The sequence below is a fragment of the Delphinapterus leucas genome, chromosome 7, assembly GCF_059928025.1.
Source record: "Delphinapterus leucas isolate spDelLeu-1000000601 "Yukka" chromosome 7, BTC_Dleu_Yukka2, whole genome shotgun sequence".
Classification (NCBI taxonomy): domain Eukaryota; kingdom Metazoa; phylum Chordata; class Mammalia; order Artiodactyla; family Monodontidae; genus Delphinapterus; species Delphinapterus leucas.
The window spans coordinates 100,264,721-100,283,859 of NC_143135.1; the positions used below are offsets into that span (position 1 = coordinate 100,264,721).

General features: G+C 49.3%; 1 protein-coding gene across 7 annotated transcripts; it reads right to left on the bottom strand.

Moving 5' to 3' along the window:
- Window positions 1-1,678: 1,678 nt before the first annotated feature.
- On the bottom strand, window positions 1,679-13,428 carry HEPACAM (hepatic and glial cell adhesion molecule). Of its 7 annotated transcripts, none has more exons than XM_089915780.1 (7): window positions 12,949-13,428; window positions 6,789-7,130; window positions 5,830-6,111; window positions 5,439-5,538; window positions 4,663-4,892; window positions 4,446-4,516; window positions 1,679-3,881 (listed from the first exon to the last, which is right to left on the bottom strand). In XM_089915780.1, exons 1-7 carry the CDS (start codon window positions 13,031-13,033, stop codon window positions 3,576-3,578), a joined length of 1,416 nt encoding a protein of 471 aa, XP_089771906.1. In that variant the 5' UTR covers window positions 13,034-13,428; the 3' UTR covers window positions 1,679-3,575. The 7 variants fall into 7 exon arrangements, with proteins under 7 accessions (XP_089771906.1, XP_022416058.1, XP_089771905.1 ...); XM_022560350.3 differs by having other exon boundaries at window positions 4,651-4,892; window positions 12,949-13,124; XM_089915779.1 differs by having other exon boundaries at window positions 4,651-4,775; window positions 12,934-13,124.
- Window positions 13,429-19,139: the final 5,711 nt, after the last annotated feature.

Consider the following 19,139-nt stretch of genomic DNA (forward strand, 5'->3'; position numbering starts at 1 on the left):
AGAAAAGCATTAAAATCATTACCAGTGACATCTGCTCCTCGTGACTAGCAGCAAGGCTTTGCCAAAATGTGTGCTTGACCACAGGCACCCTCCTTCACTAAAATCATATACAACACTGAGCTTCCTCCTTGCTTCTGGAGCAGTCTCTCGGGGCCGTCTGAAATGCTTTCTCCTAGGCTGTAGTCCTCATTTTGCCCCAAATAAAACTTAACTCACAACTCTCAAGTTTTGCATTTTCTTTTCAGTCAACAAGATCTTCTCTTTGTCTTTGGTATACTCTAGCTTTACTACATTTTATGTAGGTGTGGAAATCTTTTGAGATATCTTGTGTGTCAACCTTCTTGAATCTGTATATTTATGTTTGTCATGAGTTCTACAAAAATTTCAGTCATTACTCTTAAAATATTGTCTCTTCTCCATCTCTCTATTCTCCCCTTTGAGCTCTTGAGGAAATGTGTGTCAGACCTTTTCATGCTACATGCCGTATCCCTCAATCTCTCTTCTCATATATTTCATCTCCTTGTCTGTCTGTGCCTAATTCTGAATAATTTCTTCAGGTACAACTTTCAGTTAACTAACTCTCTTCAGCTGTTTTTAATGTGCTATTAAACTCTTTCATTTTTATTTCAATAAATTATATTTTTATTTATGAGTTCTATTTGTTCCTTTTCAAATTTGATCACTTTTGATAGTCTCTTGTTGCTTGTTCATTTTTGTAATTTTGTCTTGTATTACTTCAAGCATTTCATAATTATTTTATGTTTTATATCTGATAATTTCAGTATCTGAAGACCTTGGGGGTCTAAATCTGTTGCTTCTTATATTTGCTGGCTTTCATTCATGATGATTTGTTTCCTTCTGTGTTAATGACCTTTCCTTGTGAACTCATCTTTGGTTGGTCTTAGTCTCTGAAAATTTAAGGAGATGTTTTTTTCCAGAGAGGATTTGTATTTTTTATTTTAGGAGCCTGGGATGCTACCAGCTGGGGCCCAATACCAATTTAATCCAGGAGTCTCAGGTTCAGCTCCCACACCTTGCCACTGGCACAAGTCTGGTCTTTCATCAGTGCTAATATAAACATTTGCCCTTGGGTAATCCACATTTTATGAGTGCTAAGAAGTCAGGACTCACCTTACATTTCTAAGCTTTTATATATGCTGCTCCTTCTGCCTGGAATATGTGTCCTTTTATCCTCTCCCCCCCCACGCCCCATCTGATTAATCAATCTTTCTAAGACTAAGTTCAGGCTTGTTCTCCTCCAAGATACCTTTGCTGATGATCCCTAGTCTGGGTTAGATGCTGCTCTTACATGCCTCTATGGCACCCTGTATCTACCTGTCGTTGCATTTTCCACACTGTATTGTAATAATCTGTTTACTTATCTGTCTTCCTCCATGAGACTCTCTTTGGTAGGGGTCATGGCATAGTTACGCTGTTTCCCCAGTGTCGGGCACAGGGTGGGTCATGGTAGATTAATACATGTTTGTTGAATAAATGAAAGACACCTGAATAAATGAGTGAATGAATGAATGAGTGATGATTTTGGAATGGACAATATGGGATTTCCAGAGAGGGTGAAGGGTGATGGAGGGATGTGAGAAGAAAAGAGAAAAGGGAAATGACTGGTATTTTTAGGCTGTTTGTTTGTTCTCCTTGATTAAGTGGAATAAAGTTGTCACTTTATTTCATCAAAAGTTTATTGAGCATCCAGTATGTGCTAGGCACTCTGCTAGATGCCAGTAATACAAAGATGAAGATCAAAATGAAACAAAAACAAAACCACTCCCCCCTCACCCCATTTAAGGCAGATTTGGCTTGAGCCTGGGAAGCCGGCCTCTCAGGGATGCAGAAGCGGGGTTTGGAATACAACTTGCCTGCATCTCACCTTAATCTTCACCCTTGCCTCTCAAGGCTGACCAGCATGTACCCATCTCCAAGTCCTGCATCTTCCACCTGCCTGAACAACTTTCCCCTGCATGCATTATCTCCTTCTAGATGAGGCACCTGGGGAAGTGAGGGGAGCAGTTCTGGCTAAGGAAGGGGAGCTGCAAAGGCACACCTGCTCAGAGGAGCCTGGAGAAGTGCATAGGGGCAGGGAGCTGGGAAGGGCACGACGTCCAGGTAAGAGCAGAGGGGACCAACTAGAAATGTTGTTGCCCTTGGGGCTGGGACAAAACTGGCCCCAGTGTGGAGTCGTGGGGAACAGGGACCTTGAGAGTCGCTCTGTGGGATGGTGCAGAGTCGGAGCAGAAGCTTAGGAAGTTAAGGAGGGACCAGGGATGCACTAGAGGCCTCAGGGGAGAGAGGTCAGAACACAGCGAGGGACTTCTCTTTCAGCTTTTTAATTGCGCTCTCTCTTCGCACGGTAGATTACTGTTCCTACAAACTGTTCAAGAGGCGGCGGCATGGGCGTGGCCTGGCTACACAGTGGACCAACCTCTCGGTATTCTGCTGTTTGTGTGACTGGGGAGTCTGCCCTTGTCCTGTTTCCTGGGACCTGAGCATCTGGGAGCAGGGCAGGTGAGAGGCCAGAGGCTAAGGGTTCCATCATGTCTCCAAGACATGCTGGGGAGCAATAAGCCTCCTCCTCCCCCTACCATTTTTGGGGAGAGTGGAACTTCATCCTCTTACAGCTGGAGGAAGCCCAACAACTTTCCGGGGGATAATGATTGTTTGAAAGGCTTGTTTTGTACAAAGCCAGGGAGAAGCCATAGGTATGTGGGGTCAAAAGACAGATCTTCACTTGATCTAGCCTTCTGGGCCTGAAGAATGAGTGAGAAGCCCCTTCTCTTTGGAACAGAGACGGAAAGAATGCCGGGCACGCCGCTGAGGGAGGCTTTGGGAGGAGGCCAAGCGTGGGAGGCTTGAATCCTTTGCTCTTGCTAGAACCCCGGTAGCGGTGCAACGGAATGTATTGTACTTGAGCTCCTCCTTCACCAACTGGTAGGTACCGAGGTACCATATGCCTGAGAAGGGTGCTCCAAGGTACTGCCTTCACAGTGATTCGGTGGATGCTCAGAACAGCCCTCTGTACACCCAGTAAAGGGCGTTGGACTTCCCCTTAGTTTAGGACAGTTGTACGTTTGAGGCAAGTGGCCTCTCTAATCTGGGCTTGCCAAAAAAGTTCCTCAGGAACCAGGAGTTCGTTCGGAGGGAAGGGGAATGGGTGGGAAGCGTGAGGGTGCCCTAGGAAGGGCATAGGATAGCCAAGGGGGTTAGGTTACTGATGTTAGTTTCCATAAGCCCCTCCGGGGATTGGGCCGTAAATTTAATAATCTATATGGTCCTAAGAGGGCACAACCCACACCCACTGAGAACACAACTAAAGAGCCGGGAGCAAACGTAACCCGGTTTCACCATCTGATCCACCCTCCGCCTTCCCGCCGCGTCCCCCCATCTGCGCACGCTCACAATCGTCCACGCGCCGGAACCCTAGCGCTGGGTGAGGACCTCCATCTCCCCTCGCCCCTCGCCCCTCGCCCCTCGCCCCTGGCGGGCTGCTGCCCCGCTGCCCTGCCCTCCCCCGGGCCGCGGGCAGCAGTGCGCGGGCGCCTCCCGGGGGGTCCCGAGGAGGCTCAGGCGCTGATCTCCACCGGGCCGGCCTCGTCTTGCTCGCGGATCAGGTGCACGCCGCCCGCAGTCCGCAGTGTGCGCGAGGCGCTGCGCGAGCGGCCGGGCGAGCTCGGGGCCCGGGGCGGCGACGTGTGCGTCCGGCCCGTGGCGGGGGAACGCGCTGGAGAGCGCGGGTAGCGGCGGGCAGAGCGGCTGGGCAGCCCCGGCGAGCGGCCCGGCACGGCAGGCGACACGGAGTAGCCGGGCGGGCCGGGCTCAGTCGCGCTCCGAGGCTCCGGGGCGGGGTTCTCCTCGGGCTCCGGGGAGTCCTGCAAGGACACGTGCCGCGAGGGGTCAGCGGACAGCCGGCCAGGGCTGGGAGCGCGCCTGCTGTTCCAGGGCGCTGGGAATACCGAGGTGGAGGGGACATAGTTCCCTCCACACTCCGACTGCCTGGAGGGCTGCAGGCGTAGGTCTGTTTTTGCTTGCAACACAGGACACTTGACGTGGTGCCTGGCACATAATAGGTGCTCATTAAATGTTGAAATGCATTAGTTTGAGTGTTTTGTCCACTTACTCTGCACCTTCCACCTGCCTTGGACAGCATGGGACAGAGTTGGTTTATGGAATAGTAGGGAAATCACCAGAGACAGTGTCCAAAGACCTGGGTTTGAAGCCTAGATTTGCCACTGATTTACTTGTTTGATCCTGGGCAAGTCATTTCACCCCTGTCAGCCGTATTTTTCTCATCTCTAAAGTGGGGATGACACAAATATTTCTAAGGGTTATTCTGAGTCCTAGAAAGGTATATCAATATGGTATGGCTACGTAATACCAGAACATGGTAGGGGCTGGTGGAGTGTTTGTGGGGCGCCCAGCCCGAAGCTGCTCACCTTGTCCTTCAGGATGTAGAGTGCCATGGGGTTCTTCCGCTCCTGCTCTCCACTCCGTGGGAGGGTGTCTGCTGCACGGAGCAAAGAATGGGGTGGCTGGCCCAGGTACAGAACCCTTTCCACCAGCCAGCACCTACACTCTTTGCTTCCCGATGGCCAGGTAAGGCCATCGGGAAGCCAGCCTCCACCAAATGGTCCGGAATACCTGAGGTCCTACCTTGGCCGCTCCTCTCCCTGCTCTGCAGTCTTCGTGCAGTTGGTGCAGGAAGGGGCCCTGCAGAGCTGGCTTCCTTGTCGCCCATTTCGGCCTTTTCCCAGCAGCTTACTGATCTGAGTGAAGATGGGACGGGTGAGTGTGTGGCTGGGAGCTCACCTTCTGCTTTCAGGCGGTCATCATTCTGATCCATATATTCCAGGGAGTTTTGCTTCTCCAGCTTCCTCTTCTTCCTGCAAATCAACCCAGCACCCTGTGAACAGAGCTGTCGAGTGTGAGCAGGAGAAGTTCTGGGGGCGAGGACACGGAGGGGGTCTGATGGCCATAAACGAGGCCTTGTAACAGGAAGACGGGCTGAGTGCGGTGGGAGGGGGAGTAGTCCGGAGCTTTGGGATGCGTCCCATCTAGGTTTGCCTCCTGAGTCTGTCCCTAGCATTGTGACTGTGGGCTAGTCATTTAACTAATCCGAGTCTCGGGTCGTTGTCTGTAAGCTGCAGATAATCACATTTAAAGGTAACACCCTAACCACAAACACAGTGCCTGGCTCACAAAAGGTGCCGTGTAAGTGAAACCAGTATTCATCTTGCTGGGGTTGTCACGGTTGTGAGCACAGAATGTGGTTCCATATACAACACATGCAGTGGTAAGATGGATCTCCTGGGAAGAGGTGCGGGGCCCTGGGAGGAAAGGCGTTTAAAGAGACGAAGGAAAGAACAGAGCTTGGGGCTGGGATGGGTTGAAGGATTCAGGTGCTCACGGAGAGGAACTTGGAGAGTTACCCAGACTTTTTGGACGGTTTCCAGCAGGCACAGACTGTCACCAAGGTCACAAGGAGGAAGATGCCTCCTGTGGACAAGATTATGTAGAGGGAGCTTCTTCCTAGGGAGAGAGAGGCAGAGAGTGGGGAGAGACTTCAGAGGGGGCAGGAGGTGTGGTGAAGAGAGCTTCCTGCGGCCGAAGAAATAGAAAAGGAACCCCAGGCAGCATGGCTGGCCAGTGGTGGACCTTGCCCAGAGCTCACTTCCTACCTGTGGCTGTCCTCCAGGGAGAGCTGGCCCATCTCTGCCTCTCTCCCCCTCCAGTGGCACTCTGTCTGGGATGTCCTTAGCCTCTCATGGGCACCTGCCTCTCAGGGCTTTGAGTCCCAAGGGAGGGCAGCGGGAAACTCACTGTACACGGTGATCTTGACGGGCAGGCTGCGGCCCTGGCTGATGGGGTTCTCCACCACACAGCTGTACAGGTCATCGTCTTCCATGAGCACGCGGGTGATGGTGAGCACCTTTTGGTCGGGGGACAGGAGCATCCGCGAGTCGTTGAGGAGGGGCTTGCCGTCCTTCAGCCATGTGTAGCTGGGCTTGGTGCCATTCTCGTGCGAGCAGTTCAGGGTAAAGGCCTCGCTGAGCTCCAGCACCGTGGTCGAAGCCACTAACACCTGGGGCCTCGAAATGGGCACTGAGCCCGGGGGTGGGGGGAGCCTGTGAGCCACAGGCCAAAAAGCATCTCCCTTCCCCTTCTTAACTGCCTACCTTCCAGCTCAGTCTGCAGTATTGAGAGATCATCACTCCAGCTCTTTACCACCATCCATCCACCCATCCATCCATACGTCCACTCACTCATTTATTTACCCACTATTTATTGAGCACATACTGAGCACAGGGAGTACAATGCCGAACAAGATAGCTATGGTCCCTGCCCTCGTGGACCTTCCCTTCCCTTCTTCCCACATACCTTTCCAAGATGTCGTAAACTGACCCAGCCTGGAACATATTTTTGTTGGGCTAAGCTTAGGTCGAAATAGGTTCAACTATTGGCTCTACCACTTACTAGCTGCCTGAACTTATGCCTCAGTTTCCTCATCTGCAAAATGGGGTCGATGATATTAACTATCCCTAGATTATTACGAGCATGACATGAGTCAATACAGGCAAAGCACTTTACAATCGTTTCTGGCACGTAGTAAGCGCTGTATACGTGTTAGCTATGGCCTATCTGCCAACCTCTAACATTCCAGTTGGCTCACTCCCAAGCGGCTTTTGTGTGGGTTTTCCTGGGGTCTAGCTAATGTACTGGGTGGACGTGGCCCCAGTCCCAGTCACCAGTCCCGCCTCCTTCCCTGCCAGAGACTTTACCATCTACAGTGAGGTTGATGGTCTTCTCCCCAGTGAAGGTGTCATCGGTGATAGAGATCTCAACCTCATAGGTGCCCTCGTCGGCCAGCTGCAGGTCGCTGAGAAGCAGGGAGCCGTTTTCAAAGAGGCGGATGCGGTCTCGGTAGTCGGGCCGCAGGGTACCGATGACCTCGGTGCCGATGGACTGAACCACGGTCACTGGCTTGTCCCGCTTCAGCTGCCACTTGACAACGGGTTTGTCACTGCTGGTGCTGCTGTACTGCACAGAAAGCAGGGCCGCCTTCCCCACTGTGCCATGGATCAGGCGCACCGGGCTGGTGATGTTCACCCCCTCCAGGGGCTCTGTGGACAGAGACCCACGAGGTGAGGGCAGCGTCAGGCCCTGGCTCCTAACCTCACTCCCATCTTCGAGTCCTCTGGTCTCTCCATGCCTCACCCTTCTGAACCCTTCACTCCCTGTCAGTCCTTCCTTCTTACCCTTCGACTGTAGCTCTGGCCCCTCCGCTCCCCTGTCATCCCTCACACCCATCCCTTTGCCCTCGATCCTTCTTCAATCTGGACCTCTGCCTCTGGCGGCTTTCCCTATGGGCTTCCTCTTGAGGAAGATTCCAGGTAACCCATACCTTATGTGGCCCATTTATGGAAATATGTATTGAGACCCCCCATGTGCCAGGCACTGTTCTATGTCCCCAGGATATATCAGTGAGCAAAACTGACAAACATCCCTACCCCCTGAAGCTTATAGGTCATTAGACCCTAGAGTGAATTTGTCAGATTTTCTCCTTAATTGGGCATTGGGAAAGTGAGGGATGGAGAAAGCATGGAAATGTAGATTCCCAAAGAAAGGAGGGTGTCGTGAGACAGTGCCAGTAGAGGGCAAGTTTAGGGGCCTGAGGACAACTGGACAACTCTCCGGTCATACCAAGAGCCTCCCCTATCCTTGTCCCAGCTGCACGTAGCATCATACTAGGCCTGCCCAGGGCAGAACAGTCGTGGAGATTCACCCAAACTCCAGCCCAATTTGCATCCCCTATGGAAGAGGGATTTGGGACAGGTCAAGCAAAGAGCTTGGAGTCAGAAGACCTTGTAAGATTGGGCTCCACTGCTTACTGGCTGTGAGAATTTGGGCAAGTCATCCTTCTAGGCCTCACTCTTCTCTTTTAGAAAATAAGGATGATAACGATAACAAGAGCAAGTGTCTTATCCAGTTCACAGTGCAAAAGCATGATATGTATGTCAGTTACTGTGGTGTAGGGGAGAGAACACAGGATTGAGCATCAGAGATCGGGGTCCTATTGTTGACTTAGGACCTGGGAGAAGTTGCTTATCTGTTCAGGGCTCAGATTTCCCACAGGTCAAATGAGTGGTAACGAGATGGTCTCATGGTTTGTTCCAGCCCTGTAGTTAGTTCTGGGATTTTACCATCTTGTCCAATGGCAGCCCCATCCAGAGACACATCTCACATTTCAGAGATCTTTTAGGAACTTTGGGGCCTGAACAGATGCTGCTCGTTGGCCTTGTACCTGGCCTTGCAGAGCAATACAGCCACCTGAGGGAGGGGTCTTCTGGAGAGGATGTCAGCTAGGAACAGGACTGAGTTTAGCTGAATAGACACATACATGTCAGGTTCTCCGTTCCTCTGCACCCCCAGCTGCTTCCTTTGACTGTCATTGCCTCTGAAGTTCCCTCCTTCTTTCTCACCCCTATTTCCCACTCTGCTACTGCTGCAGTGTAGATTTGGGGAAGGTGAGCTGTACCTTTCCAATCCCTATTCCTCTCCTTGTACCTCGAGGACCCAGACCAAACCAGGAGGCAATGGAACTAAAAGGTTAGTTGTGGAGATCGAAGCAAATTTTTTTTTTTTTTTTTTTTTCCGTACGCGGGCCTCTCACTGTTGTGGCCTCTCCCGTTGTGGAGCACAGGCTCTGGACGCACAGGCTCAGCAGCCGTGGCTCACGGGCCCAGCCGCTCCACGACATGTGGGATCTTCCCAGACCGGTGCATGAACCCGTGTCCCCTGCATCGGCAGGCGGACTCTCAACCACTGCGCCACCAGGGAAGCCCAAAGCAAATTTAATTTAAAAACATATCCAGTCCATTTTGGGAGCAAATGCATTGTTAAGTAATGAGCTTATCATCTATGGAATTGGTCAAGGAAACGCCAAATGACTCTTCTTTCACCTCCTTGTGCTTCCATTTCCTCCTCTGAATAGTGAGGTGGTGGGACCAGATGATCTCTAGGGGCCTTCTCCACCCTGACATTCTATGATCCATCACCTGTCAAGGATGTTACAATCATAAAACCTTAAGCATGGAAGAGACTACTTTAATGATGAAAGCCACCATATGTATGAATATTATATACTTGTTACTGAGAGGAGTCTCAATTGGCAGGAGTTAGAATGGACAAAATCAACTATTTTCAAAAATTTTTAATTAAAGGTATTTTTGTTCCCACAAAACTTTATAGAAATTGAAAAGAAATGAAATTTAGTTCTAGTTCACCTGATTTGGTCAAAGAGGTGGTGAGGACCAGAGCCCTGTCCTCCCCAGTACCTTGGGCTGCCGCTAGGAATCCTTATGGCTCTGTGTATCAGGCTGAAATCGTTTGGCTACATGATCCTTAAGATTTCTCCGGCTCTTAGCTTCTGTGATAATTTAGATGGGATTTCCTGCCTCGCATCTGCTAGCCCGGAGATGGAAACAACCTAAGTGTCCATCATCGAATGAATGGATAAAGAAGATGTGGCACATATATACAATGGAATATTATTCAGCCATAAAAAGAAATGAAATTGAGCTATTTGTAATGAGGTGGATCGACCTAGAGTCTGTCATACAGAGTGAAGTAAGTCAGAAAGAGAGAGACAAATACCGTATGCTAACACATATATATGGAATTTAAGAAAAAAAATGTCATGAAGAACCTAGGGGTAAGACAGGAATAAAGACACAGACCTACTAGAGAATGGACTTGAGGATATGGGGAGGGGTAAGGGTAAGCTGTGACAAAGCGAGAGAGAGGCATGGACATATATACACTACCAAATGTAAGGTAGATAGCTAGTGGGAAGCAGCCGCATAGCACAGGGAGATCAGCTCGGTGCTTTGTGACTGCCTGGAGGGGTGGGGTAGGGAGGGTGGGAGGGAGGGAGACGTAAGAGGGAAGAGGTATGGGAACATATGTATATATATAACTGATTCATTTTGTTGTAAAGCAGAAACTAACACACCATTGTAAAGCAATTATACTTCAATAAAGATGTTAAAAAAAAAAAAAAAAGACAGCACCTACAATGTGAAGGTGATCTTAGGACTAAAAGGGTAGAAACCAGGCAAGGGACTTCTTCCTATTGGGTCAGTAGAGGATGGGCTGACTCTAGGATCCCAGAGAATAACATCTTGCAAATCAGATTATCTAGATTTATGGCATGCTGTGTTTATGTCTGTGAATAGTATCCTAGCCTCTAGAAAAGCCTTGTTTGAATGTTCCAGGAATAGGGCTGTGATGAATTTAGGAAAGACTCTTTAGGCCATATTAGGTTCAGAGCACTAAGTGTTACTTGCCTGAGGCTAGGTTGGTGATTGCTGTCATAAGGGAGTATGGCAAGGGATTAAGGTAAATCTCTGGGAGCCAGGGCCACATGGTCCAGCCCCCCTTTTAGTGCCAATCTTAAAAATACATTTCCCAGCCTCCCTTGCAATTAATTATGATACTACTGAGTTCTAGCCAATACTACTAGTAAAAGTTGTGGACACCATTTACAGGCTGATTTAGAAAAACCTCCCTCCTTTTCTTTTTTAATCCTCTACCTAAAAGAAATGAAGATAAATCTCAGACTGACCATGGGAAACACATGTCAAAGTTGATAGCACTCCATCAGCTTGGTGCCTGAAAAACCTCATGGAACAGTCTTTCCTCATCCCAGGCCTAGCTCGAACCCGTGTACCCCTGCATTGGCAGACGGATTCTTAACCACTGTGCCACCAGGTAAGTCCCTAATGGTAACCTGTTAACTGGCACATCCAGTGGGCTCTTTCGGTCCTTATTATACGGGGCTCCTTGATACATTTGATTGCCTGGGGAACTCCCAACTCCCCTCACTTTCTGGATACCACAGTCTCCCAGGTCTCCCTCTGTGTCTCTGATTGTTCCTTCTGGGTCTCCTCAGTGGGCTTTATTCTCTGCCTTCCTCTGCAAATCCTGGGGTTCCTCAATGTTCCATATTTAGCTCATTTTCTCCTCCAAGGTAATATTTACTCATTATCCTTCTTTTAAATCTCACCTCTTGGCTGACAGTTTCCAAATACTTCTCTCCAACCCTCCAGCTTTAGATTATTCAACACTTTCCCACAAATGTCTCATAGGCGTTTCAACCTCAACGTGAGCGCAACACTAGCTATCATATCTCCCAACCTTGCCCCATTTTTTAAATTTATGGTTTCACACAGAAACCCTACCTCCTTCTCTAGATCGTTTCACTTCCTATAAATCACTAGGTCCTGACTTTCCCTCCAAAATATTATCTCAACATCCCTCACTCCCCCTCTCTATATTCTAATTCCAGCTCAGGTCATTTCTCTCCTGAACTATTGCAATAGCCTCGCTATGGTTTGACTTGTGTCCCCTAAAATTCATATCTTGAAGTCCTAACCCCAAATATCTCAGAATGTGACCTTATTTTGCCGTGTGGTCATTGCCAAGGTAATAAGCTAAGATGAGGTCATGCTGGAGTGGGGTGGGCCTCTAATCGAAGATGACTGGTGTCCTTTTAAAAAGGAGAAATTTGGATATACACACAAGCACAGGGAGAATGCCATGTGAAGATTAAAGTTAATCTGTCACAGCCAAGGAACTCCCAGAAGCCAGCAGAGAGCGCTGGAACAGAACCTTCCCGAGGGCCTTCAGAGGGAGCACAGCCTTGCCAGCACCTTGATCTGGAACTTTTAGCCTCCAGAACTGTGAGACAATACATTTCTGCTGTTGAAGCCTCCCAGTCTGTGGTTCCAGCAAATGGATACAGGCTTCCTTTCCTATCTGGCTTGCCTGTAGTTTCACCTCCAATGCCTCACTGGAGAGTGAGGGATCTGAGCTATACTCTGGCCCTGCTGGTTCCCAGATTAAAAACCATTCAATGTCCTCCCCCGCTCCCATTGTTTGCAAATTATATTACAGTTTCCTTAGCAGGGTTTACCAGACTCACCTAACTCCACCCACACTTTCTTCTCCAGCAGCGGTGACTGACTGGGCTGCTCCTAACATGTGATACCATTTCAAGCTGTTGACCTTGGCGCATTTTCCCAACTATAGTGTTCACTCCCACACCTATCTGTTTTTCTCATCTTTTAAAATTCAGTGCAGACATTCCCAGGAAACCTCCCCTGATATTCCCCCACTCCCATTCTGTACCACCAGCACCAGCTTCCTGATGGGGTAGGTGACCTCTCTCTGATTCTTGGAACCCTCTGCCTCTCTGACTCATAGTAGTTTCTGCATTTGATTAAAATGATCTCTGCATCTTATTTGCCCCACTAAATTGTGAATTCCTAGGCTCTCTGGAATAGTGTGTGTGTGTGTGCGCGCATGCGTGTGTGCACACAAGCACATGTATTTCAAATAAGATCATTTCTCCAAGAAGTTGGTAGGGGGAGGTAGGTGTCTATGGCGTGTGTGTTATGCATAGGTTGGTGTTACTCTCCCAAACCAGGAGGCTTATTATCTCCAAAGTTTCTTTCATCTCCCTTGTTATTTTACACTCAGAGAAGCCAGGGTGGCAGCTGGGGAGACACAAAACCAAGATTTCCCCACCCCTCCAAGGCCCACCATAGTCCCTCGGAAAGAATGCCGGACTGGCCCACGCCAACAAGACATCCCATCAGAAACAGCTCATTGCCCTCCATCTAATGTACTGAATGCCGTGGGAGCTGCAAAGTCATGCAGGCTTTGGGGGATGGGGGGCAGGGGGCGGGCAGGAGGCACACAGAATGAAGAAATACATTCAACACGAATGCCTGAATTCACTGAGACGCTTCCCACGGTGGCTGAGCATTCTCCCCTCCTCCCACCCCAAAGGCATTCTGGCCCTCAGCTCTCCCCTCCCTCTCCTTTGAAAGCCCCGGGTCCCTTCTCCAGACCCTGTCTTACCCTCTGGTCTCCTACCTGTCTGGATCAGAAGCAGGTAGAGAAAAGGAGTGAGGCGCAGGGCATTGAAGGCTCTGGACAGGGCTTCCCTTTCTCTCTTCATTTTGGGTGGCGTTCTCCAGCTCTGGTGCACACAATTAGCATGATTTCTCCACTCTGGGCACGTCCCTTTGTACCACTCGGAGTTTCTCTGCCCGAACACAACCCTGCCAAGTTCTCTCTGAATACACAGAGCTCTGTGTGTTGCTGGACTTGTTCTTTCCTCTCTTTCAGACCTGGCATTTTCTAGTTTCAAAGCCCTACATCCCGGGTTCGGAGGAGAGTATCTGCTTGGGAGATAATCTCCAGCACAGGGTTCAGTCTGATGGGTCCCAGCAGCCTAGCAGTTCTTTGCCGGCCTGTGCTGAGCCCCACTGCCAGGGGGAGATGAGGATTTGGGCTCAATGAATGGACTGGGCTGGGACACACACTAAATTGGACCTTGTGTGTCCCAACCTGTCCTGTCTCCACCTCACGCTCCCTGTTCCTGCGAAGGAGGGTGTGTGCCAGGGACACACCTCAATAAGCTCTGAAAATGGAGGGAGAGGAGCTTTTCAAAAGCTGGGGGATGAGAGATTCCAGAAACTGCTGAAGAAATGGGAAACTCCTGTTCCACCCCAAAGAAAGAAGATTGGAATATGGCATGAATTCTATTATTTTCATACCTGTCCTGGTGCTGCTTGGGCTTCTCTCTCTATCATAGAATCACGTAGATGCTGGGGACCTTTCTCCAGAAGCTACTCTGCTCATTCCCCAGCCTCCAGCCCATTTCCTAGAACATGTCAGAACAAAGATGAAGGTAATAGCCCAAGAGCCTGGGGTTCTGTCACCAGCTACAGCCCAGCCGTTTCCTCAAGTCTTGAGGCGTGATGAAGAGAGACACCCCAGCTCTACCCTGACCCTTCATTACCACGTCCACATCCTCTCCTGAGGGGCGTCAGTGGAATGTATGCTTGCTAACAGTGTGATCTGGGGATGGGTGTGCAACGTTGTTAATTCTCCAATTTCACATCTGTAAAAGGGGGAGAAACAGTAGCTTCCTTGTAGAAATTGTTGAGAGGATTGACGAAGATTTAGTACGGTAGGGTGCCTAGAAAATTCTTTGTTGGAGAGGTGATATATATATATATTTTTTTGCGATATGCGGGCCTCTCACTGTTGTGGCCTCTCCCGTTGTGGAGCAACAGGCTCCGGACACGCAGGCTCAGCGGCCATGGCTCACGGGCCCAGCCGCTCCGCGGCATGTGGGATCCTCCTGGACCGGGGCACGAACCCGTGTCCCCTGCATCGGCAGGCGGACTCTCAACCACTGTGCCACCAGGGAAGCCCCAGAGGTGATATTTTAAACTTTAAGAAAAAACTGCCTCTTCTTCTTTTCCATTACTTTAGGGATCTTTATATCTTGGTGAGACCAAAGTTTACAACTTCCCTTCTTGATTGTCTCTAACGCTGACCTTAGGTTTGTAAATTCAGTAGCTATCTCTCAAAGTATTCTTTTTACATACTGGTGACAGCTTGTGTAAGCCAGGTTTCTAGAACTGAAGATTGAGTGCATGGTCCATCTGAGCCAAAGGATGGGGAGGAGAGGTGGGAAGCACTGCTTTTGAACTTCACAGAGGAACTCCAAAAATATTCTGAAATACACAAGTCAGATTTTTTTCCTTTTGCATCTTTATGGTTGTGACTTTTTCCTACCCAGCTCAAGGCGCTTGTCTGCCTCTGGTAGAGTTAATGGTGTTTCAGCATGAAAAAGAGAAAGGCAATATTCAGCTTCTGACATCGAAAATAGTATTTTAGAGTCAGTGGCAAGACGAAAGGCTTGAAAGCCAGTGTTTGTAAGGTACAGAAGGATATTTGAATTTCTTTTATCTGCTCCTTTGATGTATCACAGAGCAGGCTGTGGACCAGATCATAGCGTTCTTCTATAGTTGTAGACAAATGGCCTCTTTTGCCTGTGATGGTTAGGTCCAGAGGCTTATTGTCTGAGGTAAAAGGATATGATGTTCAGGAAATAGAAAGCCTGAACTCTGCCTTTTTCATCCTGAAGGACTGGAAAGAGAGCTGTGACGGAGGGAGACCTGGGCAGGATCTAAGTTCTCCACATCCCCTCCAGGGATGAACCTTAGGCTCCTTACACCCACGCAGAATACGAAAGTGCCCCAAAGTGGCCACATGTTCCCTTGAGGGAACCCAGAGGTACTGGAGGGTAAAGCACCAACAGAGGGCAGAACAGGGAGCAAAGGGGCCGCACTGTGCAGGTGATAGCTGGGCCACCAACCGCCCCTCAGACGAGAGAGCAACCTAGACTCGTGCACAGACCAGTGGGAGCGCTGAGAAGGCCACACGGGTCCCGGGACACCATCTCCCGCCTTGCCACATTGACCCCTAAGCCACACCACCTATGCTCACACTAACCCTTCTCAGAGAAAAGCTGGGTTTGGGGAAGAAACTGGAAAGACTGATCCAATCAGAGACTGAGCTACCTCAAGAGAATGTTCAGGTGGTTGGGTTAGACTGAGTTTACCAGGATGGACTGACTTTTGGTTTTCCTCTGCTGCCCTGGGCAGGGGGTGGGTGGGTGGGAGGCTCACACGGGAGACCCCGGCAGCTGCAAAGGCGCAAAGGCACCACTGTGCCTTTGCACAACTGAGTGTACGAGGAGCAATTCTGCAATCCTGCTTCAGGTGTTTTAAGGTGAGTAGCCCTACAGAAGCGTATATCATTTGCTTCTGTGCTCTCCTCATCTCAAGAACAGAGAGTTCTTAGATTGAAGTACTGTGTCTTACTGGCCTCTGTAGCCCTACTGTGTAACACAGGGCGGGGCACATAGTAGGTGCTCAGCAGATAGCTGCTGACTATTGCATGGGCGAAAACTTGTGGTGGGTCGGGGGACCTCTCTAGCAGCTGGTGGAGTGGAGGGCGACTGTGAGGGGGACTGGGCGAGAGGAATGACAGCGGGGAGGGCACCAAACAGCACCTGCAGATGACAGAGCGATGCGTGAGCACACATGTGGCACCCCTCTTGGAATTCCCAGAAGTAACTGGGATTCACCTTGAGGTGGGCCACCGATCCAATAGGCAATGGGTGACAGAAACATAAGGTAACAGTCCAGCCAACTTAGTCTCACACACAGCACGTACCGGTGATCTCACCTGTCTGAGCTGACCTTGTTTTATCCTTCCATGCATTCCTTGGGTTTTTCCCTGTGGGTGTGTCTGTTCCAGCTAATTGTTGATGATTCATACTGGGGTTTTTGTTTTTTTGTCTTTCGTTCTTTTCTTTTGGTACGGATATCCTGATTATATATATATATATATATTACTTTTCTTTAGCTCTGAAGAGGGTTGTCCCCCTTGGGATCAGAAAACATGGTTACTGTGGCCATCTCCTCATTAGCCTGGGAGACTCTCCAGGGCAGGGGCTGTAATTCCTCATTCTTATGTGCCTCCTCCCAGGGAGGAGCTCTGAGCTCTGCATAACACAGCTATTAAACAATGTGTAGACACACGGCTTGACTGTCGGCATCCAAGGCCTGTGCCCTTACCTCCTCTGAGCACTTCAGCAGATGCATTTCCGCGGGCATCGTCCTCTCCTGAGCAGCTCGGCCCGGCCCTCTTGGCCCTCCGGCTGCACACAGGTGCTTCAGGCCACTCTCATTTGGCACCCGCTCTGGGGCTCCGGGATTCCGACCCTCCCCTCCCCCGCATGCATGGCAGCCCTGGCCTGCTGTACTCAGGACGCTATGCTGAGCACCCAGGCAGTGGCCCTGCAGCTCAGAATGGAAACCTCCCCCAACACACACACACACACACACACACACGAATGACGTATAGATAAGTAGGTTTTAATAACCCTACCATTAGATTTAAGAATGTCCCTGCCCACGTGGCCTCTCCTCTTGTCTCCAGGCTGCATGAAGAATGCTCTGGCACCGATACTACTGGAGAGGTTTGGTCCTTGCTAATACCATAACATCAGTGGGGATTTTTATATTTAGCATCCTCCCCCTCCTTCCCTTCATTCACTTCCTGTTATCGAGTCAAATCTGTCTCCTCCACTAAATCGTAATTAATCTTTGGTAGCAGAATGAAAAATAATCTAACAAATGGCACCCAAATTCCTCTTGTAGAGTAAATTGTTTTTAGCAAGAAAAATATCTAGATACGCCACATGGAGTGGAAGGTAAGGTCTGAAGCAAAAGGCGTCAAGACACAAAAAGATAAACCCCTGTGCAATAGAAATAAACAGGAATTGGGGATGGAGAAAGAGCAGAGAGGAGAGACGTGAGGGGTCGGGGCGAGGAAACAAGGGGCAGGGAGCTGAAAACAACTGAAGAACAACTTGCATTGTTACACTATAAAACCCTTTCTCCTCTGTCTTCTTCAAAACTCTAAGAAAATTTTACTGTACACAAATTGCAGTATGTGTGTGTGTGCTTCTAGCTGATAGGATATGGCAAAGGTGACAGGGTAGCCACTCCCTTGGTTAGATTATGTTATATAAGACTTAGCAGACCACAGAGAGAGAGAGAGAGAGAGAGATGGTCCTGCTGACTCTGAAGAAGTCAACTGCCCTGTTGTGAAACAGCCTCGTGGCAAGGAAATGCTGGTGGCTCTAGGAGCCGAGAGCTACCCTCAGCTAATAGCTGGCAAGAAAATAGGAACCTCAGTACTACAGGCACAAGGAACTGAATTCTTCCAATGACTACATGAGCTTGGAAGAGGACCTTGAGCTTCAGAAAGGAATGCAAACCAGCTGACACCTTAACTGAAGTCTGATGACACCTTGAGCAGAAAATCTAGCTAAGCTGTACCCAACCCACAGAAACTGTAAAAAAAAATAAATGTATGTTGTTTTAAGCTGCTAAATTTGTGGCAATTAGTTATGCAGCATAGAAAACTAATACGGGTGTGTGTGTGTGTGTGTGTGTGTGTGTGTGTTTACACACTGAGACAAAGGACGGAGTTCCAGGTCTGCATCAACAAGGTAGGCAAGAGTACAGCACATATAGAACAGTGAAATGCTCTCTAAAGGGACTAATTCAGGTGAAGCAGGAGTTTGGAGTCAGAGATAGTGCTGAGAACTTAGGCCTTCAGAAATTTGGAGAAATACTGGTATCTTAGTCCGGGTTGCCCCAGAGGCAGACTCCAAGGCAAGAAGCTAAATAGTTTATTTGAAAGGTGATCCCAGCAAAACCAGGTAGGATATTGGGGGAATGAGAGATGGAAGGGAAGGAAGCCAATGAAGGTTGCACATCAAGCAATTTACTACCGTGGACAGCTAGAGCTTAATCCTGTGGGAAATAATGAAGAATAAGCCTCAGAATTATCCCACCCAAGGGGCAAGGGAGCTGGGATATTTATCCACCAACTGCCATCAGATATGGGTTGAAGGCTGCTTCTCCGGGGTAAGGAGAAGTTAATTCCCCAGATTTCTGGGTGACCTTGCAGGAAGGTAACCTGTCCAAACCTTCTCCCCTTCTCTAACTGCTCTCAAAGTGTGTGTGTGTGTGTGTGTGTGTGTGTGTGTGTAAGCTACTCCTACTGTCAGGCACTTTGTATCTATTTGTTCGTTTAATTCTCCCAGTACCTCCTTTTCAGTAGGTATTATCACCTCATTTTACAAACAAGAGAGACTAAAACTTCAAGAAGTTAGCAATTTGCTGAGGTCATATAGTTACTAAGTGGCAGAACCTGGATTAGAAACCCAGGTTAGTTGCTAACAAAGCTGAGGCTCCCGACCACCTCTCTGGGTCATCAGTCGGAAGTCCAAATCCTGGTCTAACCCTTTACCCCCAGCACCCACCCTCTGACTAAGCCCCAGGATGTAAGGTGGACCTCTCTGCCCACTCCTGGTGCCCTCTCTTGTTGCTGAAGTTATTTTCGATTCTTTGTTCCATAAACCTATATGTGAACGGTGCCAGAGATGTCCCTACCATCGGTTCAATTTGCCAGAAAGGAGGGAGAGGGAGGACGGAGATTTGTGGAGCTGCTGTGCGTTGCCTGGGAACGAGGAATTTGTGTGAGGCTTTGAGTTGAGACAAGGCAGGGCCCTGCTGCTCCAGCAACCAGCGAACCAGGGACAGATTAGCCAGCTCTCTCTGGAACAAAACAAGCTTTCTGTGTGCCTGGAGAGTGAGGAATGGCCCTCCCCAAGGACATTTCTTCTT